The sequence below is a fragment of the Mesoplodon densirostris genome, chromosome 17, assembly GCF_025265405.1.
Source record: "Mesoplodon densirostris isolate mMesDen1 chromosome 17, mMesDen1 primary haplotype, whole genome shotgun sequence".
In the NCBI taxonomy this organism is placed as follows: domain Eukaryota; kingdom Metazoa; phylum Chordata; class Mammalia; order Artiodactyla; family Ziphiidae; genus Mesoplodon; species Mesoplodon densirostris.
Window position 1 is genome coordinate 4833940 of NC_082677.1, and position 24776 is coordinate 4858715.

General features: G+C 47.2%; 2 protein-coding genes across 5 annotated transcripts in view; one reads left to right on the forward strand and one right to left on the reverse strand.

Annotated features, from left to right (window-relative positions):
* GTF3A (general transcription factor IIIA) overlaps positions 1 to 10872 on the forward strand; it is a 43074-nt gene extending 32202 nt beyond the window's left edge. The window contains exons 4-11 of the mRNA XM_060080298.1: positions 1721 to 1821; positions 4725 to 4821; positions 5193 to 5281; positions 6262 to 6335; positions 7847 to 7927; positions 8499 to 8728; positions 9769 to 9828; positions 10434 to 10872. Of these exons, the coding sequence (XP_059936281.1) occupies positions 1721 to 1821; positions 4725 to 4821; positions 5193 to 5281; positions 6262 to 6335; positions 7847 to 7927; positions 8499 to 8728; positions 9769 to 9828; positions 10434 to 10565 (864 nt within the window). The 3' untranslated portion in view covers positions 10566 to 10872. The remainder of the gene's footprint in view (positions 1 to 1720; positions 1822 to 4724; positions 4822 to 5192; positions 5282 to 6261; positions 6336 to 7846; positions 7928 to 8498; positions 8729 to 9768; positions 9829 to 10433) is intronic.
* On the reverse strand, positions 10653 to 24459 carry MTIF3 (mitochondrial translational initiation factor 3). Of its 4 annotated transcripts, XM_060079883.1 has the most exons (6): positions 24364 to 24459; positions 21140 to 21302; positions 14753 to 14954; positions 14191 to 14651; positions 12724 to 12881; positions 10653 to 10904 (listed from the first exon to the last, which is right to left on the reverse strand). In XM_060079883.1, the coding sequence occupies exons 4-6, from the start codon at positions 14648 to 14650 to the stop codon at positions 10686 to 10688; spliced, it is 837 nt and encodes a 278-aa protein (XP_059935866.1). In that variant the 5' UTR covers position 14651; positions 14753 to 14954; positions 21140 to 21302; positions 24364 to 24459; the 3' UTR covers positions 10653 to 10685. The 4 variants fall into 4 exon arrangements, with proteins under 4 accessions (XP_059935866.1, XP_059935868.1, XP_059935869.1 ...); XM_060079885.1 differs by lacking the exons at positions 21140 to 21302; positions 24364 to 24459 and adding an exon at positions 17269 to 17477; XM_060079886.1 differs by lacking the exons at positions 14753 to 14954; positions 21140 to 21302.
* Positions 24460 to 24776: the final 317 nt, after the last annotated feature.

Below are 24776 nucleotides of genomic sequence, written 5' to 3' on the forward strand. Positions count from 1 at the left end.
CAGGGACCTTATGCTTTAAGCGGGAGGACAGCGGAATAAGTAGGAATGCGACGCAGTGAAGAGAGGGCTGCAGGAGGGTGATCGGGAGAGGCCTCTCTCTTGACCTGAATGAAAAGGAAAGGTCCCAGCCCTGCAGATATTTGAGGGAGAAACAGCCTGGGCAGAGAGAACTGCCAGAGGAGCGTGTGGTCCTGGGGGTGGATGCCGGCCAATGTGATTGGGTGGGGGAACCATTCAAGGGGAGCCTGAGGGGCACGCCTGGAGGGTCATTTGTAGGCCAGGGTACCAGTGGGTTTAGAGCCTGCGTTTTGTTTTGAGCACAATAGGAAGCCTTTGAAAGGTGACAGGTGAGCAAAGGGCGGCTCATGGAGGCCTAGGAATTGGCCGAGTTTCCCGGGGTTTGGCCGAGTCTGGCTTTTCAGGGCCTCAGCTGAAGGCCCTTAACCGGGGTGCTGCCGCTCCTGCCTCCGCTCCAGCAGTTTCCTGCCTTTCAGGTCATTCCTCCGTGTGTCCTCACGCTGCCCGTCCCCCTGACCCCTGCAGCATTTGAAGGCTGACCGTTCCCTCCCCGGGACCTTGTCCCGCTCACTGACCCTTTCCCCTGGCTCCTCTCCCGCCCTCAAGGTTCTCCACCTGCCCCACTCTCTTGGCTTCTACCCTGTGACTGGCTTCCTTCATGTCATGCTTTATGCTTCGCCTCCCTCTCTTTCCTCTCGCCCGTTCAACCCCCCTAAATTCTGGGCCCTGTTACCAGGATGTCCAGACTAGACCTTACGTTTCCTTTCAGACTCGTGGGCTGTATTTAGGATATTGGCACTCCCAGCTTCCTTCACACAGGCTAGAAAACTTGGAGTCATGTCATCCCAAATCTCACATTAATTTGACAGATATTTTTCAAACGTCCTCCATGACGGGCTGTGCAGAGTTCTGTGCACCTGCCCTGGTAACGCAGCTCTTCTCTTCCTGTCCACCTGCTTTGCTACCAGTAGCGTCCTTTGAGGCCTTGGTACCTCCTTCCTGGACTGTCTGGGACATGTTTTCCATAGTTAAGTGCACAGAACTGGTTATACGGGGGACATGTTTTGGCTTTTCCTATGGGTTCAGAGTGGAGGCCCTTCCTCCCAACTGCTGGGTCCCACGTGGTGGTTGCACTTCGGGCCGTGAGCTGTGTGTGTCCCGGCACCTGTGAGCTTCCTCGGATGTGACACACTTCTGTAGCTGTGCCCGGTGTTCTCTGAGCAGACAGTGGGCTTGTCCAGATGAGACCGCCTGCCCTGGGCTCTGAACGGATGCGGAGATGCTGTGCGGGAGGAGAGGATCAGTGCGCGCAGGCCGCGCTGAGAGCTGGCAGGAAGTCTTTAAGGGGGTCGCTGCTGAAGCCTGGTGCAGGTTAGGATCAGGTTCACAACACTGTACGGTTCCTGTGAAGGCTGCCCGCCGGTTTCACACGGTATTCCTAGAACAGAATCTGCTGCAGCAGCTGTGAGCTCTGTGAGCAGAGCTCACAGTCATGTGAGCTCACGTGTTACACTTGTCGTGTAACCCCAGGCGGGAGATCCTTGCCTGGCCTCCTGTAGCAGGTGCTCAGCACTTACTGGGTGGAAACCACCTCTACAGACAGAGTCCACGGCTTTGCCCATCAGATAGTTTAGGGCTTAAAGTAACGCCAGAGCCACTGACGCAGGCAGGATTGACGTGCTTTTTGTCGCCTTCCTGCTAGAGACCGTTTGTTTGTGACCATGACGGGTGCAACAAGGCCTTCGTCAGGGACTGGCACCTCAGCCGCCACGCCCTGGTTCACACCGGAGAAAAGCCCTTTGTGTAAGTAGAGATCTGTCTTCAGGCCTCTGAAGTGGGTGGCGTTTGGCACAGAAAATTGGCTGATGACCTTCGAGGTGAAGAAAGCGGAGCTGCTTTCGCCTGCATCTCCTGAGACAGGGTTTGGAATGTGCGAAGAGTGTCTGGGGCCTTGTGGGTCATTGCGTGTGATAACTTCAGGGACGCGTTCATCAGAAGTTGTCTTGAGTTTGCATCCCCTCGTCTCCCTTTCAAGTATATCCTAAACGGGAAATCAACCTCCTAAAGTTCAGACCAGATGGAAAATGGTTCCCTGGCAGATTCTGGGCTCGCATCCTCAGGGTCTTTACGAACCAATCAGCTGCTGGGTTAAGAGACCTAGGCACGAGGAAGTAGAGCTTTAACAGTTTACCTTCTCTTTCTTTCAATTAAGCCCCCACTCCTCTGCCATGCCAGTGTTAATTTCATTCTTCTCTCATGGAGTTGCTCATTATCTCTGAAAAGGTAGATATTACTGCTTTTCTTTTAAATCAGCTACTTTAAAGCAGTGGATCTCAAATTTGGGGTCCATCAGAATCACCTGGAGGGCTTGTTAAGTCACAGATGGGAGCAGCCCGCCTGCTCATCAGTAAGGAGCAGTTAAAGTATATCCACACCGTGGAATACTATACAGCGGGAAAAAGGAATGCAGGTGTTCCCTGTGAAACTAAGAAAATCTCTGGGGCTTATTAGTTGAAAAACCAAGGTTTGGAAGAGGGTGTATTTCGGGCTACCTGTTTGTGTGTAAAAAAGAGCAGGGGAGGTAGACAAGAAGTCCTCTATTTATAGTTGCTTCTGTTTGTATAAAGAAATCCTAAAAGCTACATAGCAAAACTAAAGGGCATTGTTGCCTGTCTTGGCAGTGGTGGGAGTCCTGGGTGGGGAGGGGCGGGGTGGAAGGAACCATGCAGCTGTGTCCCTTTCCACGCTTTTGGTTTCTGAGCTAAGCGACTGGATACTATTTAAAAAACGAAGTCTTAAATAAAAACGGGGCTGGATATGGATGCGCGGGTTGGAGAGAACGGCGAGGGCTCCTCCTGCTGGAGCAGGACGACGGCACTGTCTCTTCCGGCTCGCTCTCCAGCCCAGATCCGTCTCGTTAGCGCCAGATCCCCGAGTCCAGCTGCTTGCTGGGCGGCGTTATTTGGCTGTCTCCCTGGTTCCATGGGGCCCAGGTCGCTGACAGTCCACAAGCTTTGTCTCTGGTCTCGTTCTTGTCAGGCGGCATCACTGCCTGCTTGCTGACCCGCAGGACTCCTCGTACTTCCCTCCCGTCCTCCACAGCAGGAGGTCTGCAAGGGCTGTCCTTACCCCTCAGGGCCTCTCCCCTCCCCCAGCTGCCGGTGTCTCCGTTCAGGCGCTGGCCTGCACGCCTCACTTGAAGGCTGTCTCCCTGGCCTTCTCTCACGTCACCCTCCAGATTGCTTCCTTTCCTAAAACTGGGTAGTGGTTTTGAGCACTGCTTATGTAATGACCTTCGTGCCTGGGCACTTTTGTGGTCTTGCCCCATTTGCTGGACTCTGACAGGAAGTGGTGGTCCAGCTCTTCTTAACTGGGCAGCAGCACTCCCACCCCCAACTTTGCCAGGGTGTCTCACGCCCCCTACCTCTGCTGTTTGGTTCCTGGCAGGACTTTCCTGGCCCGTCCTGCCCCACAGTGGTGTTGGGTTAGATGTCTGTGTCAGGATTGAAGTCAACAGTGACAGAAAACTCAGCCCAGTAGAGGCTTAAACAGGATAGTCTCTGTTTCTTTTGCATAACTAAGATGCAGAAAGGCCGAGGTGGATAGAGGCTCTTCCTAACTTCCTCTGCAGTCCTCATGGTCCAAGATGGCTGTCGGAGCTCCAGCTGTCACATAAGCATTCCTGCCACCGGGATGGAGGGAGGGGCAAAAGAGGTGTGCCCCCTTTTTAGACACCTTGTGGGAGCTGAGCAGGATGGGCCAGAACTTAGCTGTGGGACCACGCCTCATTACAAGGGAGGCTGGAAGAAGCTCTGTTGGCTGTGAACCTAGCTGAAAGTCAGCATTTTGTTCCTGAGGTCAGAAATAGCACGTCTTGGAACTTGGGGTGGGTGGTCTCTGCCACAGCACCCCTCTTGTATCCTTCCAGTGGGCCTCTGGGCATTTCTCCCACTGTCACTCTGCACTGTTGGTCTCCAGCTTTTTCTGCCTGTCCCTGTGGATAGCGTGGTGCCTGACAGGAGTGTTATTCAGGGTTTATTGGTGCATGATGGGTAAGATGAGGGCTTGTAAAGGAAGTCCTGCTTCATCCATCCGGCTTGTGAAAACTCATCACAAAAAGAGCACATATTAAAAATCACAAAGAATTTAGATAATTCAAGGTCAAGATATAGAAGCACTCATTAAGGGGAACTACACCGGCTTGGTGATATGTCACAGGGCCTAATGGTTTATGGTTCTGTAAATATCTGTTTTTTACCTCTAATGATAAGCTGAAACCAGTTTTTTTGTTTGTTTGTTTTGTTTGTTTGAGGTCTTTTTGGAAATGTAGTTTGTAGAGACATTTCAAGCAAAATTAAAGTTATCAGATTCTAAACTGAGAACAGTTTAACTTAAGCATGATTTAAGTCTCAGCAGGGTTTAGACTTTTGGAACTAGTGTTTTTCGTCTTCCCTCTGCCCACTGTATAATGTCTGCTACACTGTGCTTAATTTCAGAAGCCTAACAAGAAAATGCATCTCTCGTTATATATAATCACGTCAAATTGAGAGTTATTATGTGGTATGGCTTAACACTTTGGAATTTGTTAAAGACTTTTTTATTATACTTTGGAATAATTAGCTTTTATAAAGTGGGAGGATGTACACATCTTAAAATTTCTCTTCCCTTTGTTTGTTAATATTTTGGTTTATACAATTTCCTAACAGTTGTACAGCTAGTGGCTGTGATCAGAAGTTCAACACAAAATCAAACTTGAAGAAACATTTTGAACGCAAACATGAAAACCAGCAAAAACAATATGTAGTAAGTATGAATGATTTTATATGCTTAAATTCTGACTTTTTTTATGTTTATTGCCTGTGTGTCTAAAATTTTCATCAACCAAATTTTGTCTGTCAAATATCTGAATTTAGTTTGACACTAGCTATCATAATAATGGCTTATTTTGAAAGCAAACTTTTTTGCTAATTAAAGTATATTATTGGTAGACCACCCCAAATGAAACATTTTTTGCTGTTTCATATGTGTTACTCTTCAAAGCTTCTTGAATTTTACAGTAACTAAATGGGTGAAAGTAGCAAGTATGTAATTTCTGCGATATTTTTATCTTGAGAGGATTCTGTTATGAACTGTTCTTGAATTTTTTTGAAACTAACAAACCTTTACTTAAACAGTGCAGTTTTGAAGGTTGTAAGAAGACCTTTAAGAAGCATCAGCAGCTGAAAATCCATCAGTGCCAGCACACCAACGAACCGCCGTTCAAGTAGGTACTTTACATGGGTGAAAACCTCTTAAAGTTCAGGTGGGGATAAGATGAAAATGCATAGGTTGCATACCAATGCTCAGAAACAGTTTCTTAATCAACATTTTCCTGTTAAGTTGTACAGTGTATGCCCATTTATGTATTGGGGCATTTCAAAAGTTTGTGCTTTTGTTTCTCTAAAAGATTTGATGTGTTTCAGAATAATTTGTGAAATTAGTACAATTGTGGTTAAGCTTGAAGGGAAGGGTTATGTCTTAACTATTCAATAGAGCCTGTTCAATGGTGTGAAATGTCCTTATGAAGATGCTAAGTATTCCTTTCCTGTAGAACAAAGCTATCTGGGCTTAGCCTGCATCAGAGAGGGTTTCAGGAGAACAGGGAGAGGTGACTGGACATGTTGGAAGACACCCGCAAAGGGCACCTGCTGATGGCTGTCCTGTGAGCCCTGGCTGGCGCTGTGCGCGGCTGGGCTGTCCCCTGCCTGGGACTTGTGGCCGTGACAGTGCCTGTCCCTGCTTGCAGCTCTGCCGCCTCTTCCTGTGCCGCTGGTGGCCTGAGCGCAGAAGGGGCACCCAGAGGCCATGCGTCTGCTGCTGTGTTTTCTTTTCACACCATCCCATGGCAACATCATTAGAAAAACTAGACACAAATGACTCCGGATGACTTAGGTGTTTACCCGAGCCATCTTTCTGTTGCCATGAAAACGGTATATTTTCAGAGGTATAAAGATGAAAACGGTTTAATTTGATCACATAAGCACACACACACAAAAAGTAATGACTTTTTTCTCTCAGTCTGTTCTGCCCAAGGCTGGTGAAGTAACTTGCATTTCACCTACAACTAGGTCTGAATTTGAAATCCCATTTTTATGACTGGTTTGGTTGTGGGAGGAGGAGACGGGCAGGATGAGGACGACATACTGTTTAAGTGCAGTTCTGTCTGAAAACGGATCAGCTAACGCTCATGTGTTGTTGACTCAGGTGTACCCGTGAAGGATGTGGAAAACACTTTGCTTCCCCCAGCAGTCTGAAGCGCCACGGGAAGGTCCACGAGGGTGCGTACTGGTGCCCGCTCTGACGGGCACACCAGCCGTAGAGCGTGTTTGTTTAATTCTCTGACTGCTGGAGTCGGTGGTCATCCCGAGAAGCTGAAACTGCGTGGGCAGGGGCTCCATCTGCTTGTTCAGGTTTTATGCTCTTGACCAAAGAGCTGCTGGGTGTCTTGTCTGCCCTTCCACTCCCTGTTGTTGCTGTTGAGAGTTAACGTTTATTGTCTACAGCCGTGCCTGCTTATGCTTCTTCCTTGTGAAAGGGTTGGAACTCGAGCTGTGGCTTTGCTGCTTCAGCTGCTTTTAACCTCTTCTCTTTCCTTTCCTTGTTGGCATTCAAAGGACTTGGATTATAGTTTGAGGTTTTTGGAGTAATCAGATTGTAACTTTTTTCAGAAAGACTTAAGCCAACAGCTTGAACCTCTTCTGTTTCCATGAAGGATTTTTGAAACATATTCCAGTTTCCCAAGCCTTAGAATTTATATGACTTTTTAAAATATTTATTTGTTTATTTATTTATTTATTTTTGGCTGCGTTGGGTCTTCGTTGCTGCGTGCGGGTTTTCTCTAGTTGCGGCGAGCGGGGGCTACTCTTTGTTGCGGTGCGCGGGCTTCTCCTTGCGGCGGCTTCTCTTGTTGGGGAGCACAGGCCCTAGGCGCGCAGGCTTCATTAGTTGTGGCACATGGGCTCAGTAGTTGTGGCTCGTGGGCTCTAGAGCGCAGGCTCAGTAGTTGTGGCACACGGGCTTAGTTGCTCCGCAGCCTGTGGATCGTCCCGGACCAGGGCTCAAACTTGTGTCTCCTGTATTGGCAGGTGGATTCTTAACCACAGCGTCACCAGGGAAGTCCCCCCCCCCTTTTTTTTAAGACGGGACTAGTTTGAGTCTTTTAGTTTCTATCTGGTATTTAATTGGGTGAAGCTCAGGCTGACTGTTACACTGACTAATCCAGTTCAAGTGCTTTGCACAGTGTCCATTTTTGATCAGGGAGTTTTTCTCTGGAATCTTGTTTTCTTTTTTCCCTTAGCTGCTGCTTCCTAGTTCTTTTTTGCAGCATGAAATTTACAAGATATTGACACTACAGGAAGCTGGGGGTGGGCAGGGCTATCCTTGGTGGTTTATCCAGGGCAAAGGGCTGAGTAAAAAAAGAGGCAAAGCTAAAGCAGGGAGAGGGGAAAGGGGCCTTGAGCCATGGAGGCGGGGTTGGGGGGGGGCATCACAGCAGCTGGGAGTCCCTGGGCTGTGTACCCAACCCACTGAGAACAGGAGAGGGAGGGCCTCCTCATGAAGCCCTGCTGAAGGGAGAGCCTATATGAAGGACCTTGACATGCAGTTGTTTGGTTTTACTGTAAAATAAACTTTTTAGTTTTCATAGCTATCTTGCAGTCTAATTCTTTTTGATAATTTGCTTTTTTATGATAATTATTTTCCTTTCAATCTAATTATGATTGGTGTTTATGCCAAGTATTCACAAAAGGCAACGCACCAATCTGTGTTTTTTTGGGTTTTTTTGAAATAGGCTATATGTGTCAAAAAGAATGTTCTTTTGTGGCAAAAACATGGACAGAGCTTCTGAAACATGTGAGAGAAGCCCATAAAGGTAAGGCAGGCATGAGGGGCACAATATAAATATCTGCCCCTGTGGAACTGATTGAGTGCTTTTAAAGGGTGAAACATTAAATATGCACTTGAAAATACAGAGTTTCTATAGTATGTCTGGTTAAGTGCTGGGTACCTCAGCTGTTTGACACGTGAGCAGAGATCCGTGGTCCTGGGCCGAGGCCTGTACACATTTTAAAGGCTCGGGCAGGTGAGGCCTCCGGGGAGGCACTGGCTGGTGTCTGCGGGGCAGTGTGGGAAGCGTGCCCTGTGTGTTGGGGGACACGGAAGAAAACTGGTCCGTTTAACTCCCTCCCCTTGCTGTGCCCCCGGGTGGAGAACCCCAGCTGCTTGCATACGAAAACAGGGATTTCATGTCATGTAGGAACTTGGAAAAATTGAGGCCTACTTTCAAGCAGTAAAAACTGGAGTTAGCTTCCTCTCAGATTTCTGATCTATGTGTCCTCATAAGGTTTTGGGCATCGAATATGTCGCTTGATACATTCCATATTAGTTTTTCCTGTATGGTAACACCTGGGAAGTGGGCTCAGTTTGCTTGTCTGCTCCCGCAGAGGACATAACATGTGACGTGTGCCAGAAGACGTTTAAGCGCAAGGATTTCCTGAAGCAGCATATGAGAATTCACGCCCCAGAGAGGGACATGTGTCGGTGCCCCAGGGACGGCTGCGGCCGCACCTACACCACCGTGTTCAACCTCCAGAGCCACATCCTCTCGTTCCACGAGGAGCGGCGCCCGTTCGTGTGTGGGCACGCCAGCTGCGGCAAGACATTTGCCATGAAGGTGAGCACCCTGCCCGGGCGCCGTCCTTGGGGGCTGCTGGGCTCCAGGGAGCCTGGCTCCAGGCGGCAGATGGGGAGGCTGGGGGAGACTCCGGCCCTTCATTCCTGCTCCAGCAGGAGTGGTTCTCCACCAAACTCTGCGAACAGACAGATTCGCCCCTGCCAGTGGTGCTCAAAGTCTGGCCCTCAGCATCGCCAGGGAACTTGGGAGAAATGCCCATCCAGGCTCCGCTCCAGACCCACTGAATCCGAAGTTTTGGGAATGGGCCCAGTCATTTTTGTTTTAACAAACTTTCCAGGTGATTCTTCTGTGACGGAATTTGAGAGCCAGTGGCCTCTGGTACCATATGCTTATTATTTATGAGTCTGCTGATATTTGGGGTGTCCTTCTGGGCCGCCATCATCTGGGGATTGAGAAGGGGAGCAAGAGACAAGGACATGGGGGACCTTAGAGCCTCGGGACACTCATCTAGACTTGGAGACCGTGACCCAGGTGGAGGGGCCCGTGCGGCTCCGAGGACCTGCGCCTGGTTGGTGCTCTCACAGGCGCTCGTGTGAACAATGGTAGAGACTGAAGTGGGGGAGAGGCTGGCTTAGCACAGCCCAGACCGAGAGAAAACCACCGAACTGCTGGTGGTCAGTGTTCATGCCAAAGACAGCAGGACTTGGGTCAGATTTTCCACTGGTGTTTGGCGACGCTGATGACACAGATTCAGTAAGAAGAACCTCCTTCAGCTTGGAAGGGTTTTCAGAACTGGCCCCCCAAACCCCTCACTATGAAAGAACTAGGAAGCCACAGGCGCACGTGGTGAAAATGTATACATTCCTAACCTGGGTCCTTGGAAAAGGCAGTGATTTTAGTCCAGGACTTAAGGAACAGTTCTGCTCCAGTGGTAGAAGTCAGATCCCTCAAGAGAATGTAACAGAAAGAAGGCTGTCCGTTTATTTAAATGACTCATGGGGTTTTCATATTAGCAGACACCAAGTACCAAGTGGCAGTGTTTTACAAATAAAACTGTTTTTCTTTTTCCTTCATTGTAGCAGAGCCTCAGCAGGCATGCCGTTGTGCATGACCCTGACAAGAAAAAAATGAAGCTCAAAGTAAGTTGAGACTTAGTAAGCTATTAATTTTAAAACATAAATTGCTTAAACTAGATGCAATCTATTTAGCATATTTTCAACTACTTATTACTGTGTGAGGCTGTACTACTATACAAAGCAATTGTGTGGATTTCACTTTACTTTACAACAGTAGTTTTGTTGTTGTATATACTGTGATAGTTGTATACCTAATAAGTATACGATTCCAGTAGTTTTGATTTTGAATTCGAGTTACAGTCGTCCCTTGGTATCCATGGGGAATTGGTTCCAGGAACCCCCAGGATACCAAAATCCGCAGGTGCCCAAGTAAAGTTATATGAGGATTTTCGACTGCACAGGTGTCCACGTGCCTAACCCCCCCAAGTTCAAGGGTCAGCTGCATTTGCATATAACCTCCGCACATCTTCCATATACCTTAAATCATCCCTGTGTTACTTACAATACCTAATACAATGAAAATACTATGTAAATTGTTGGCACACGGTAAATTCAGATTTTGCTTTTTGGAACTTTCTGGATTTTTTTTTTTAAATATTTTTGATAAGCTGTTGGTTGACCCACAGATATAGAGGCCTGCCTGTAATCTGTCTTCCTCATTCCCAAAGGTGAGACCGTCTCGTGAAAAACGGAGTCTGGCCTCTCGGCTCAGTGGGTACATGCCTCCTAAAAGGACACAGGACCAGGGTGTGTCTTTGCCCAGAAACAGGGAGACTGAATTGCCTTCTGAACTGCACTAAAGGCAAGGTGCCCTCCGCCGTGGCGATGCTGGCCCCAGGTACACACCAGACTGCTTTGTTTGAAGGACCGCAGACCAGTCAGCTCAGTTACTTTCTCTCAGAAGCACGTTTTTATTAAAATCACTGGTGCAGAGCATTGGATGCTCCGTCGTTTCCATTTCCTCTCTTCAGAGCGTCTCCTCTCTGGGTCCCCAGAGCTGATCTGCACTCATTCTCTTCCTTTTGGCTCAAGGGACGAAGCACACACATCACAGCCTTTCCCCCTCTGATGAGCTGTGGCCTGGATGAGAAGGTAGCTATTCCAGGCATAGTCTGGAGTATTTGATTACATATCTCCTCCTAGAAAAGGAAAACAGCCAAAGACTAATTTAACACCAACATCTTTGATTCTTCCCTGTGTTAATGCTCTAATACACATAAAAACCAGCATGCTTGAATTGCTGCTGTTTAAGGGATTTGCTGAATCGAATCGTACATACCTGGGTTAAGTTGACTGAAACCTGTACAATAAGCAGGCAGTTACACAAACTCCATGTAACTAGGCTAATGCACTAAAGGCTTGATAGTTTTAAATCCCGTCATGGCACTGAGGGGCTATGTTTGGCCCAGACCACCCTCTCGAAGAATGTGCAAAGCAGTGGGTTTGGGCCCTGGCAGAACCCCTCCTCTCCCCCCAGGTGGTCAGCCCAGTACCGTTCCCAGCACTCATTCACAGAGTCATTGGGGTGGTTAGAAAAATACAGCTCAGTCCTAGAGATTCTGGATCGGCTGGGCTGGGCTGGGCCGGGCCGGGCCCTAGGCCTGAGTCATTCTCACGTGGAACTAGGGTTGAAAACTGCTGGAATAAAGGCTGCCTTTTAGATGCTGCAAGTTGTCTAACTCCAAAAGCGAAGTAGATGCTCCACAGACTTATCCTGGGACTGTGAACTGATAGACACTTTCTAGAAGACAATTTGACTTTATATGGAGTGTTGCTTATAGGCCTTTATAGAGAGGAAACAGACTTTAAAAGATGAACCCATAAAGTTTCTAACTTTTCCTATTTAAGTGTTGGATACTCTACAATTTGCAAAATAGAATAGCATATAGCCTGTAAGTTATAAAAGAGGATTTTATTTATTTATTTATTTTTATTTATTTATTTATTTATTTTTTCTTTTTGCGGTATGTGGGCCTCTCACTGTTGTGGCCTCTCCCGTTGCGGAGCACAGGCTCCGGACGCGCAGGCCCAGCGGCCATGGCTCACGGGCCCAGCCGCTCCGCGGCATATGGGATCCTCCCAGACCAGGGCACGAACCCGTATCCCCTGCATCGGCAGGCGGACTCTTAACCACTGCGCCACCAGGGAGGCCCCAAAGAGGGTTTTTTAATATAAATTTATTTTTATTTATTTTTGCGTTGGGTCTTTGCTGCTGCATGTGGGCTTTCTCTAGTTGCGGTGAGCAGGGGCTACTCTTCGTTGCGGTGCGCGGGCTTCTCATTGCGGTGGCTTCTCTTGTTGCAGAGCAGGGACTCTAGGTGTGTGGGCTTCAGTAGTTGTGGCTCGAAGGCTCTAGAGCACAGGGCTCAGTAGTTGTGGCTTGGGGGCTCTAGACCGCAGGCTTAGCTGCTCCGCGGCACGTGGGATCTTCCTGGACCAGGGCTCAAACCTGTGTCCCCTGCATTGGCAGGCGGATTCTTAACCACTGCGCCACCAGTGAAGCCCTGTGAACTAGAGTGGTTTCACGTGGCGAAGTATTTATGCTACAATGGAAAAAGTAACGTGTACATTTTGCATTTTGAAAAACAAATTGGAAAGCTACTACCGTCACTGGGTAGGATTAGTAGTTACTTTTTTTTGCCTTTACATTTCCCAGATTTTCTACAGTTGAATTTTTTTTTTTTTTTTTTTTTTGCAGTATGCGGTCCTCTCACTGTTGTGGCCTCTCCCGTTGCGGAGCACAGGCTCCGGACGCGCAGGCTCAGCGGCCATGGCTCACGGGCCCAGCCGCTCTGTGGCATGTGGGATCCTCCCAGACCGGGGCACGAACTCGCGTCTCCTGCATCGGCAGGCGGACTCTCAACCACTGCGCCACCAGGGAAACCCTACAGTTGTATTTTTAAGATCAGAAAGAAAACAAAAACACACAAGCAGTCAGTCACACCTGCTTTTACTTACCATTTTGTTTTCTGGCTCTTCTGTATTCTTCCCTTTCTTTATTGTAATTTGAACTTTATACTTCTTCTCGATCCAGTGCTGAATCTGTTTACTCTTTGTGTCCAAATCATGTTGTCCAATATTTGAAGAAAAAGTCAGTTCCTTTGTCAGGGTGGGTCCTGGTTTGAAAGAGTGAGACTTGGTGCTAGTCTGTGTGAGGCTTGTGCTTCATCACATGCTCGTCCTAAGTCTACATTGCTACGGGGGCCCTAAAAGTCCTCCTGTCCGGTAGTTTCACATGCCAGTAAACATTTAAACACAGGAGACAGACACAGGTAAAATACCAATTTTTTACCTGCCAAGTAAGAGTATTTCAATATGGAATGCTTCTGTTTATCATTACCATTGTCTGATGAAAGAACAAAGAAATGGTCCTTTAAAAGGAACCAGTTAATCCTTATTCTTCTTAATTTGGATGGTGGGTAACAGGTGTTTATTATATTTTTTCTTTAGGCTTTCTTTTCTTCTTATATTTTTTCTTTAAATAAAAGTAATTTTTCTAAAAAGGAATTCTTTTATTAACACCTTTTTGCTTCCTTACAGCTCCTACCAGCTGGTCTGAGTTCTCTGTCAGCCCTTCAGCCACCTCTGAACCAAGCTTCTCAGGCTGTTCACCTTTTTGTTTTAAATGTGACATAGTTTGATGTCCTTATCACCCTAGCTGGCCTCTTGTGGATAGTTTTTTGTTTTCCAGTCAACATCCCTGTTGTTAAATGTGGTGTCAGGAAATTGACATGTGGCCTTACTGTGCAGCTCTGGAGCCAGCCTTCTGACCTCTGTCCCAGTGTGTTTTCCATAATGATCAGCACTTACTAGGAATCATGAAAAGCAAACCTCTTCACTTAATATCCGACTCACGGCTTCTGTACGGTTTAAATGACAAGTGAGCTGGCACGTCACGTGAGTGTTCCCACCCTTACTGTAATGAAACGGGCGTGGGGCACGCTCCAGGGATCACTTCAGAGTTAGGGAGCGCTTCCGTTTGAGTAACTGCACACCTCCCCCCCAACCTTAGAGATGACGGGAGCAGGGGAGGAGGGCGCCCCGACAGGTGAGCGGCCCAGGACAGGACCAGGAGCCCGCCCCACCTGTCCGCGTCGTCACGCCCATGCGCCACTGTGCCGGGCCGGGCACTGGGAGGCCAGGCAGCCGTCGGGGGTTTAAGGGTTCCCATTATTTTGGTGGTGGTCACCTTGTTTTCCCCTCATTTTACACAGGTGTAGAGGAAGACATGACGGACACAAGAGTAGAAAGGAAAATAGAAAAAAAGGGATAGAAATATGTGGACGAAAAAGACACTGGAAATGGTGGTGAAAGGACGTCTCAGTTTCTCACTGGCCCGTTGTCACAGGGGCCCTGGCAAATGCCAGACCTCAGCTGCGGATCTGCAGTCCTGAGGACCTTGGGGGCAGACAGCAAGGTACCTACCAGGCTTGGGCTCGGCCCTCTCCATCCCTCTGAGGCGGAGCCGCTCCTGGTAGATCTGCGTGCCCGTCATGAGCTGGTACCGCGGGGGCTGGGCGCCGGGGTCCCTCGGCACCAGCCGCAGGTCCTGCTCGGCCATGAGCCTGATGACGTTCGCTCGGTGCATGGGGCCCAGGTCGTTGCCCTTCTCATCCAGCACCTGAATGATGCGCTCGTTAATTTTTCTTCCAACGTTACGAAAAGCTGTTTCCTGCTTTGCTTTCTTTCCTCTCTTGTCCTGGTCGACTTCAGTACTAAAGGTTGCTGTGTGAATGAGGCAGGACGGTCTCGGGGCGGAGGCGGTGTGGGGTGGCTCCGCCAGCGCCGTCTTCCGTACGACGTACGTACCCAAACGTCTTCTAATGCAAGTATTGTCCGTTTTCATAGTTTGTAATGTTAGCCTCTTTAGAAAAAGAGCAGCCATCCTAAAAAGCAGGGAGAAAAGCTCACTGAAGTCTGATCACTCATTCCCATGGGTCGGTGCTGTGGAACATGGAGGGTGTGTGTGAGCCTGTGGGAACCTCACCTGTGAACACTGCAGGTCCATGCGCAGGAAACTTAAAAGTTATCTTAGTTGACTCCGTTCCCCATGGATCTCACAGTGCCAGCTCCAAAAGCAGCTGTCACCCTAAAGCTTTCTTTAGGACGATGCAGAATAGTGAATCCCTGGGGACTCACAAACACCTCTTCATGAACGTAATGAACAACTTATCAGTACATCTGACGGTCTACAAAAGGTAAGAACACGGTTATGGGAAAGGGGACCCTCCAGGAAGACAGCTGACCCCCTGGAAGAAAGAACTGGGACTCTCAGAAAGGAAATGCCCTGACATTGCAGTGGCCTCATAAACTACATCCATCACTCACAAGGCAGGTGCTGCACTGCTGCCAGAGGTGGGCTAAAGCGTCAGGCGCATGTGGTCTGACTTCATGGCTATGAACGCTGCACTCAGAAGGGGCATTTTGATTTTTTAGTTGCTTGTCCACCATAATAAGTGTCCCTCCTACCATCCACTTGACAGGTAGACCTGAGAAGTGTCTGAGGGAGTGATGAGAGGACCCGTTCATCTCATCTAGGGTTTGCTGAGAAGCACAAGAGAATCAAGAACTCGGAGAGGTAGGTGTGCGCGGCTCGTCAATGAGAGAGAAGAGGATGCGGTGCCTTAGACGGTGCTTCTCAGAGAAGGCTCCCTGGGGCACCTGCTCGAGCATCACCTGGGGCGTGTGTTCAGACTGGAAGCTCCCTCTGGTCCAGCTCTGATCCCACTGGGCTGGGTATCCCACTCCTACTCGTCACCACCAACCACGCCCATCGTCGACCAGTGACATGGGTGGGGGGAATGAACAGCAAACTATGGAAAGTGATGGGAGGCGCACGTTCTTACCTCCCTCCCCCGCAGGTCTGTCGCTCTGGCTCCAAACCCACAGGCCCCCCAAGAACGCCACCCTTGCAGAGTTAACTGCCCACCCAGGCCCTCCACACAGATACCCAGCGGGCACCCTCAAGTCCGCACGGCCAGAGCTGCATCCCACCTGCCCTGCTCCCCGCTGTGTCCTCCCGTGTCCTGTCCTCACATACACCCTCTGACGCTCAGGCCCAGAACAGCTGAGTGATCCTTGACCCTTCTTTTTCAGCATATCCCATTGTTCGCCCTCTAAAAATCGGCAGGATCCAAGCATTCCTCACCTTTTCCCTTGCTGTCTATTGCCCTGCCCCTGAAACACCCTCAACTCTCACCTGGATCAGGTCCCAGCCTCCTGACAGTCCTCCCCGCTGCTGCCCCTTAAAACATGGAAGTCAGGCCGCGACGCTCCTCTGCCCACAGCCCTCTGCGGCCCCCACCTCGCTGCAAAGCCCCCGGGACCAGGCCCCCACCCACCCCTGCCCACAGCACCCACCCCGCTTCTTGTGCTCCCTGTCCCAACTGCATGGGCCTCCCTGCCATTCCTGTAAACGCCGGGCGCCCCCAGCCCCTGCCCCAGGTGGGATTCTCTCCCTCAGACGATGCCAGTTCATTTACTTCTCGGCGAGGCCTTCCCTGTCCACTCTGTCAATGGCACATCCCATCCTTTCAAACTCATGACCTTGCCTTTTAAAGAGATTCACTGCCGACATACACTGATCTACACATGAACACTCACAGTCTTTCCTCACTGGAACGTAAGCTTCATGAGACGACGTCACTTGTCTACTTCGTTCACTGCTGTGCTCCCCACACTAGCGCCTACAGCCTGTCTCAGTACGTACAGCCGTCCTCGGTATCCACGTGGGACTGGTTCCAGGACACCTGGCACGGACACCAAACTCCGAGGATGCTCAAGTCCCTTATATAAAAAGCTGGATTGTTCGCACGTAACCTATGCACATCCTCCTGTACACCTTGAATCATCTCTAAATTACTTATAATACCTAATACGATGGAAATGATATATAAATAGTTGCCTGGCACAGTCGCTTTTTGGAACTTCCTAGCAATTTTTTCTTTTTCAAGTATTTTCAGTCATGGTTGGTTGCAGCCACGGATGTGGAACCTGTGGATACGGAGGGCTGACTGAACGTGCTGAATGACTGCGTGAGCCCAAGGAAACCGCCAGGAGGCAGGCGGTGTTTGGGGGCAAATCTCCAGGTCGTCAGGTGCATCAGCGCCCCCCACCGCAGATGTGCTGTAAGAGCACTCTTTTTATTCTAGAGATATTGAACTTTCCTCTCTATATTTTCTTCCTTTATGCAAAATCTAGGGCCCTTTTTTCCAGGAGTATTCAATCATACCGCTGTATCAGTTTTCTTCTGGTGCTTTTCTATAGTATCGTGAGAATATATTGTCAGATTTATGAATAAACCTTGAATAAAATGATCCATGCTTTACAAAAAAAAAAAAATTCCCAGCTGGCATTTCAAATGTCACCAACCTCAGCGAGATCTACGGCCAGATGTTTCATCCACAATGAATGGGTTACCTGACGGTCATTAACTGGGGATGCAGATGCTGTAAAGGTTCTACAGTGGGACTGAACTGGGTTTTAAATAGCTGAGATACATACTGTTCAATAACAGACACTCAGATGCTTGTTGCCATGTGGTAGAAGCCGGCAAACCAAACAGAAAAGTCTGAAGACACTGGAGAAGACTTTTCCATTTATCCTCAGAAGAAGAGCAGCAGCAGCAAGTCCCAAATTTCACTATGAGTTAGGATGAAACTAGCAGTTACAGACGAAAGCTATAGTGTGCCCTGTGTAATGAATTATCAACACGTTACATAGAAAATACTATTTCAATAGGTAGGATTTTGTAAAACAAGCGAATAAACAAACTAGGCACAGGAGAAAGATGAAAAGAAATTTAAGAAGAACCCTGAGGTTTCCTTAAGGTTGAAGACACAGTAATTTTCTTTCCCCTATTCTTCCTAATTTCCATTATTTCTCTAATTTTTTATAAGGAGGAAGTATTTTTATACTTTAATAAATTCTATTTGTTTACAAAATAAAAACTATTTCAGAAAGATAATGTAGATTTTTTTAAAGCTTTAAAAACACTTTCCAAGAAGAGGAAAAGGTAGAGTAGAAAAATTATAATAACAATAATTGAATATATTAATATATAATTATATAATTATATATTATATAACTATATAAATTATACATTAATTTATATAAATTATATAAATTATAATTTATATAAATTATAAAAACTATAAAATATATAATGCTATATAAGTATATATTATAATTATATAATTATAATATATAATTATTAATGTAATAATTAAAAATGATTATATTTACCTTTACTTTTTTAAAGGTTCTTTGCTATTATTCAAATTTTAAAAGGTTTTAAATTTTCTTGACTTACACAGCAATTATGCTTCAACACTAGCTAAATTTTGGCTTTGGATCAGCAAAGAGGAAGATATACCTGTTTCTTCAAAATAAGCTTTTCATAGATAAAATATAAATAACAGAGTTAGGGAAAAACCTGTGATATGAAATTTGAATCGGAAACATCAACATAAATTCAAGTAATTGAGAAACTTATTAGGAAAATTCTCAAGCATATACAGAAAAAACAGCAAAATAAAGGCCTAAGCACCCATCACTTAGCTCCTTGATTCGCAGCATGTGGTCCAACAGGCTTTCTCTCCACCAGCAACTACTCCCGGGACCCCAGCATCTGTGAACTACTTCCGAGTAAATCCTGTGTCATCAGTAAACACTCCAGTAAGAGCTGAGGACTCTTATCTTTTGAATAAACACAGTAACACATCCCAACTGATAATCATTCCTCTATATGTTCAAATATCCAGTCTTCAGGTTTCCCTGATAGTATTACCATTTTGTTTACATTTCATTTACAGTTTGATTGCATGAAGAGACTCCCACGGGCCAAATGTGTGATAATTTAAACATCAGTGACTGAAATTCATTTCCACACACCGAATATGCAAAAATCTATGAAAAAGAAAGACAGTTAGCCACAACTGTATGTGACTGCTACTCTAACTCCTTACTCTGGAAATTGGTCATTGAAAAAGAACTAAGCATTTATCCTACCTTTTTAAGAAGAACTGTAAGCCCAGTTGATGAAGAAAAGTATTCTTTAGAGGAGAATGCCAGCTAATACATGGAGAAGAAAAGTAATTTGAAAACCACCATTTTGTCATCTCCAATCAAATCACTGACTCAGGCAAAGATGGATGCAAAAATCATTAGGTAAAAAGCTGATGAGGAAACAAGGTATTCAAGTGGTGCCAAAGGGTGACCCAAAGAATACTTCCAGACTGAAGCGGGAAATGCGCACTCTGGCTGTCACCCCGTAACAGAGGTCAGACTCAGCACCTGACAGTCTAACACTCACCTCTTCACGTGATGGATGGTCCTTCCGTGAAGCAGTCCTGCCAAAAAGATTAAACCTGAACTGTGTCAAGCCTCTAGACTTAACTTCTAGTTTCCAAGGATACAGGGGCCAAACTAGAGAGGAACGAATGAGATGACACTACAAGGAAACAGTCTGACAAGTCCAGACTGGGACAAAACCACTGGCCTCAAGTCTTAAAAAAAGACTTAAAAAAAGAAAAGTCAGTGTGCCTGGGAACTTGAATTAAAAGACTGGAGACACATGGGACTTCCCTGGTGGTGCAGTGGTTAAGAATCTGCCTGCCAGGGCTTCCCTGGTGGCGCAGTGGTTGAGAGTCCGCCTGCCGATGCAGGGGACACGGGTTCGTGCCCCGATCCTGGAGGATCCCACATGCCGCGGAGCGGCTGGGCCTGCGAGCCATGGCCGCGGAGCCTGTGTGTCCGGAGCCTGTGCTCCGCAACGGGAGAGGCCACAGCAGTGAGAGGCCCGCGTACAGCAAAAAAAAAAAAAAAAAAAAAAAAAAAAAAAAAAGAATCTGCCTGCCAATGCAGGGGACCCAGGTTCAAGCCCTGGTCCAGGAGGATCCCACATGCCACGGAGCAACTAAGCCCGTGTGCCACAACTACTGAGCCTGTGCTCTAGAGCCCACAAGCCACAACTACTGAGCCCATATGCCACAACTACTGAGCCCGCAAGCCACAACTACTGGAGCCTGTGCTCTGCAACAAGAGAAGCCACTGCAATGAGAAGTCCACGCACTGCAACAAAGAGCAGTCCCCACTCGCCACAGCTAGAGAAAGCCCATGCACAGCAATGAAGACCAACAACAGCCCCTAGGAACTCCTTAGGGAGCATGTCATGACATCTGCAGCTTACTTTGAAATGGTTCGGCAGAAAATATAAATGTAATTATGGCAAAATCTGCAGAATCTACGTTATGGTTATATGAGTTTAGTTATTAATCTTTCAACTTTTCTGTATAAATTTTTTTTCATAATTAAAAAAAATTTTTTTTAAAGAATCAACAACCTACAGGGAGGAAAAAGTTCCCTAGTCATGCCAATATGACTATCCCAGTCTGTGTAAGTTGTACACTTACTGTAATTTAATAAACGGGCACTCTGGCTTTATATATCTTTAAAAAATTCCCTTCATTAGTTGTAAGTCTATGTCTAAGTGAAGTCTATGTGTAAGGAACTTTACAAACTTAATGGCTGATTTTTTTTAATGCAAATTGCCTTTTTTTTCTCCATCTGGTTTTCATCAAATCAAGACTAAAAGTGTTTTACCATCATAAATGGTGATGGTTTCAGTTTAAGGTACTATGTGAACAATTTGTTGTTAACCAAAACAGCTAAAAGTTAACACAAGTTCTCTATTTTAGAGAAGTGGTTCTCAGAAAATGGGAGCCTACCAGCATCAACTGGGGATGCTTTTTTCAAAATACAAGATGTTTCCTCACCCCACTCCTGTTAACAACCACTGGGTTGGGCCCCCCCCCCGAAAAAGATGACGTTAAGAAAATGAGTAATAAAACATTATAACGTAAGTGGGTTCAAGTAATTTAAGCTGGGATGTATGGGGTTACCCTTAACCTTTCCAGGCTGATACAAAATAGGGAGCCAGTTTCTCTGATGAGATGTCTTTGATACCTCTGTCAAATATATACAGACCGAATGAACCAAATCTAAGTCAAAATAATCACTTACTAGGAATCATGAAAAGCAAACCTCTTCACTTAATATGCAACTCACAGCTTCTGTACGGTTTAAATGACAAGTGAGCTGACAAAATACGTGAGTGTTCCTACCCTTACCTCCACAACTGGCATTTCTGAGACATCCAAAAATATTTTAAAAGCCAGTTATCTTAAAGTCAGTTACCTAAAATGCGCAATTTAATAATATGAGAGATCCATTTCCGATTCCATGATTACTCAGACCTTATTGAAATCACGCTGTGCTGTACGAGCTGCATCTATTGGTAGTTTTAGTTCAGGAGCTAACTCCATATTCTAGAAAGAAACACAGGATTTCTTTTTCTTCGTTGTTCTTTACTTACTTGAGATTGGATCATTGAAAAACTCCACATCCTCTAAGCACTGGAGGACAGACTGACAAATGTCCCCAGAGTCCCTCTCTCCTGGGCTGTGGTTCCTCTCCTGCAATTCCTGCTACTTTGCATCCTCACTCCTCTTCTTGGACCTCTTCAGCATCATCCCTAGCTGTCCCAGGATGATGTAAGAAAAAAATGTCAATTACATTATTCCAGATGTACACAACGGAGTAATTTTAGTGTTTGACCCACATATTACAATAAGAACTGGAAATAATTTAAACATTAAGTCATAAAGTGGGCAATTCTGAAATAAATATGTGGTACTTCCATATGCTGTGGTTCTCAGGTGAGCTTAGGGCTGCATCCTTTATATTTTCACATTAGTCTTCAGTTGCCTGAAAGGAACCACGTTCTTTGAGGACTGTTACCAAGTCCAGCTCGTGCTGCTCGCCACATGACAGGCCAATAAATCGAGAGACGAGTTGTTGGGACAAGGAACAGTGACTTTATTTGGAAAGCAGCAGACCGAAAAGATGGTGGACTCATGTCCCAAAGAACCACCTTCCCCGAGTTAGAATTCAGGCTGCTTTTATACTAAAAGGGGAGGGAGTAAAGTCCTGGTTCCGGCCAGACTCTGGAGGGGATGTGTTATTTCTTCCTCCCTGCAGCCATTCACAGGTGGGCCTGGTCTGGATATTTTCTGTGATCTGAACAAAGGTATTTTAGCTTCCAGGCCTTTATTTTGCCTTGGAGGCAGGGTTCCCAGAGATGGGACATTATGTATAGTTTAAGCTTATAGGCAACATCCCTTTAGTGATTAACTAGAATACAAAGGTTCTTCCCTATTATAGGACTACTTTCCCCAACTTTTATTACGAAAATGTTTAAACGTTCAGAAAAGTTGAAAGATTGTATAGCCAACACCCCAATACTCATTCACCCAGATTCCACTGTTGCTCTCCTTGGTTTATCTATCCATCTATTTTTTCCTCTTTCCATCCATTTTATTTATGGTTTGATACATTTCAAAGTAAGCTGCAGACACTCATACACTTCATCCTCAAACACCTCAGCATGCATATCATTAACTAGAGTTCAATATTCATTTACAATTCTTTTCATTTTGAGGCAAAATTTACATACAATGAAATGTACAAATCTTAGCACATAATTTGACAACACCTTTGTTACCAAACTCCTATCAACTGAAGAGATGAAAATAACTTCTATTATTTGTTCACTCCCTGCTTTTCTTTCCTACATAGCTGACACTGTATATTGATACCTATTCTTTCCAGGGAGGTTGAATCAAAAGGTACATGGATTCTAGTGGACTAAATATTTGTGAAATTAATTTTGCCAGTTCTGATGACTTTAAGAATCGTATCTCACACCTTCCAGAGGAGTTTCACTAAGTCTTCCTGCCTGCTGCCCTGCCCACTGCCCCACCTGCCCCATTCCAGCCCGGGGTGAGCACTGCCGTCACCAAGCCTTCAGGTTGCTGTCGGCTGGCCCTGGTTTTGTACAAAGTACTCTCCACACTGACGAGCTGCTGACGAGCTAGAACACTGATTAAAACACTGGAAAAAGCTAACATATATCTTGGCCAATTACTTAACTACATTTCTTTACCCATAAAATTTTAAATTTATTTTTTGGTTATTTTACTGAAATAAGTTAACCATCCACAAAACATTTTTTTGAAAAGCTCTTAAATCCTGAGCTCAAGACTCAATATTAAAAGTTGTACTTATTCCTGTATATTAATTTTCTAAACGGTCATCTCACCTTCCAGAACTCCCTATCTCAGTGACCAGCATCTCAGTCCGTCCAGAGCCACGTCGTCTTGTCCACTTCTGCTCTCCCGCACTCTCACAGCTAATCCAACACCAAGCCGCCTCAGCCTTACTTCCGAACACCATAAATCCACCTACTTCTCTCCATATCCACTGCCACCACCCTAGTTTAAGACATCTTCCATCTCTCCTTTGGATTCCCATCAGTCTCCTAACTAGGCTGTTACACCATGAGCTCTGCAATCAGTTCTCCCCTCTGCAACGCTGGTGGTGTCCCCGCACCCAACGCTCGCCCACCTTAAACCTGCCTGAAGATTAAAGGCCAAGAGCTTTCAGAAGGCCAGAAGGTCCTTCGCACCCTCCTGGCCTCACTCCATTCCAGACTCCCATTATGCCTGAACCACCCTGGCCTTTCCGGTCTCGAAGTGCTCTTCCCCTTGGTTTAGGAAACTCCATTCCTGCCTAGCGGGGTCTTAGGGCGTTCTTCTGATACCTCCCAGACTAGGCCAGCTCTCCCCTGGTCAACCCCCCCTCTCCCCGTCCCCCGCTATCTGCTTGTTGAGCTCAGCGTTAAGTGCGTCCACAGAACAGCTCATCTTTCCACGATTATAATTTTGTGATTATCTTATTACTGTTTCTCTCAGAGGGTTAAATTCTGTGAAGCAGGGAACGCATCCGGTTTACCCTTCCCTGCATCGCGCTGGGCACGGTCAACAGTGGCTGATTTTCCAGAGCCCTCCACTCTGCACTTCCTTACACTGAAGCCTCTCATAACCTGTACTTGGAACAGCGGCTCTTCAGTAAGAAAATGTATTTACTTCTTTCAGGAGTCTTATGCCGTGGGGCCTAGTAAATGGTAAATGGGAAAACAAGAAATCCCAAATCACTCAGCGACCTTCCCCACTACGGGGCCACCTTCTCTGGCTGCAGAGTGCAAAGAGCCTGCACGCCCTCCCCTGCTCCGCGCTGAGCCAGGGAGTGGAGAGTTGGGGGGGGGGAGCCCCGCCCGCCAAACACACCGGTCACGTGCACCTGCGGTGGCCACGCCCATCCGAGCCCCGCCCCGCGGCGCGCCTGGGCCGGAGCCGGCCGTAGCGACGTACGGCCTGCGTGCGTGCCCGTACGTGCACAGGGATAACTGGGCGGAAGGTCCAGGGGCCTGAAGGACCGTGGACGGCGGGTCTAGGTGCTGCGGCTCCGGGTGCGCGGACAGCACCTTCGGCTCGAAGACGGCTTTACAGCCCGGCCGAATCCCCGAACCCGCGGCACGGTCTGCAGGGCCTCTCCGCTGGCGGGTGGGCGGCACTGAGCTTCCAGGGACTAGGACACGGCCGAGCGCAATGCCGCGTCCTCCGCAGGCACGTCCCTACGACCCCGTCCTCCCGCCGCAGGTCCCCTCACCCGCGCAGCGCCCCTTGCCTTTAGCTTTACCTGTTCCGGGCCGCCGACTGGTAAGGTTTGGCAGAAGGAGCCCGCAAATGGGCTCCGCCGTGAGACCCTTTCACCTTCCGTAGTGGGCGGGGCTTCGGCCTGCGTCTTTAAAGGAAAGGTGACGTGAGGAGGAGCGCTTTTCCGGCCGGCGGCCTAAAGTCCTCCGACAGAAAATGCCGAGGGCGACGGGAGGTGCGTGCGGGCAGTTGCTGTTCACCTGGCTCCTGCCGCCGCAGGTGGTGCGGCGATCGGAGCTTCCCATCCCCTCGGTCCATTACGTTGGCGCCGACCACGGTGTGGCTGTATTCCCACTAGGCTTAGAGCTTTCATACACGTCTTTTTTATTTAATAAAATACTATTTTGATAGAATGCTTAATAAACGATTTCATAAACGTCTTTATAATTATTGTGA

Bases quoted from the DNA above. Each gene is read 5' to 3' on its own strand.
- MTIF3 (XM_060079887.1), bottom strand. From the start codon at position 23,136: ATGGGAATCCAAAGGAGAGATGGAAGATGTCTTAAACTAGGGTGGTGG. The intron at 14,652-22,924 runs GTGAGATGACCG...CCTGCTTTTTAG, and splicing joins GAGATAGGGAGTTCTGGAAG to GATGGCTGCTCTTTTTCTAA. The intron at 12,882-14,190 runs GTAGGTACCTTG...CTTTCAAACCAG, and splicing joins GAGGGCCGAGCCCAAGCCTG to GACCCACCCTGACAAAGGAA.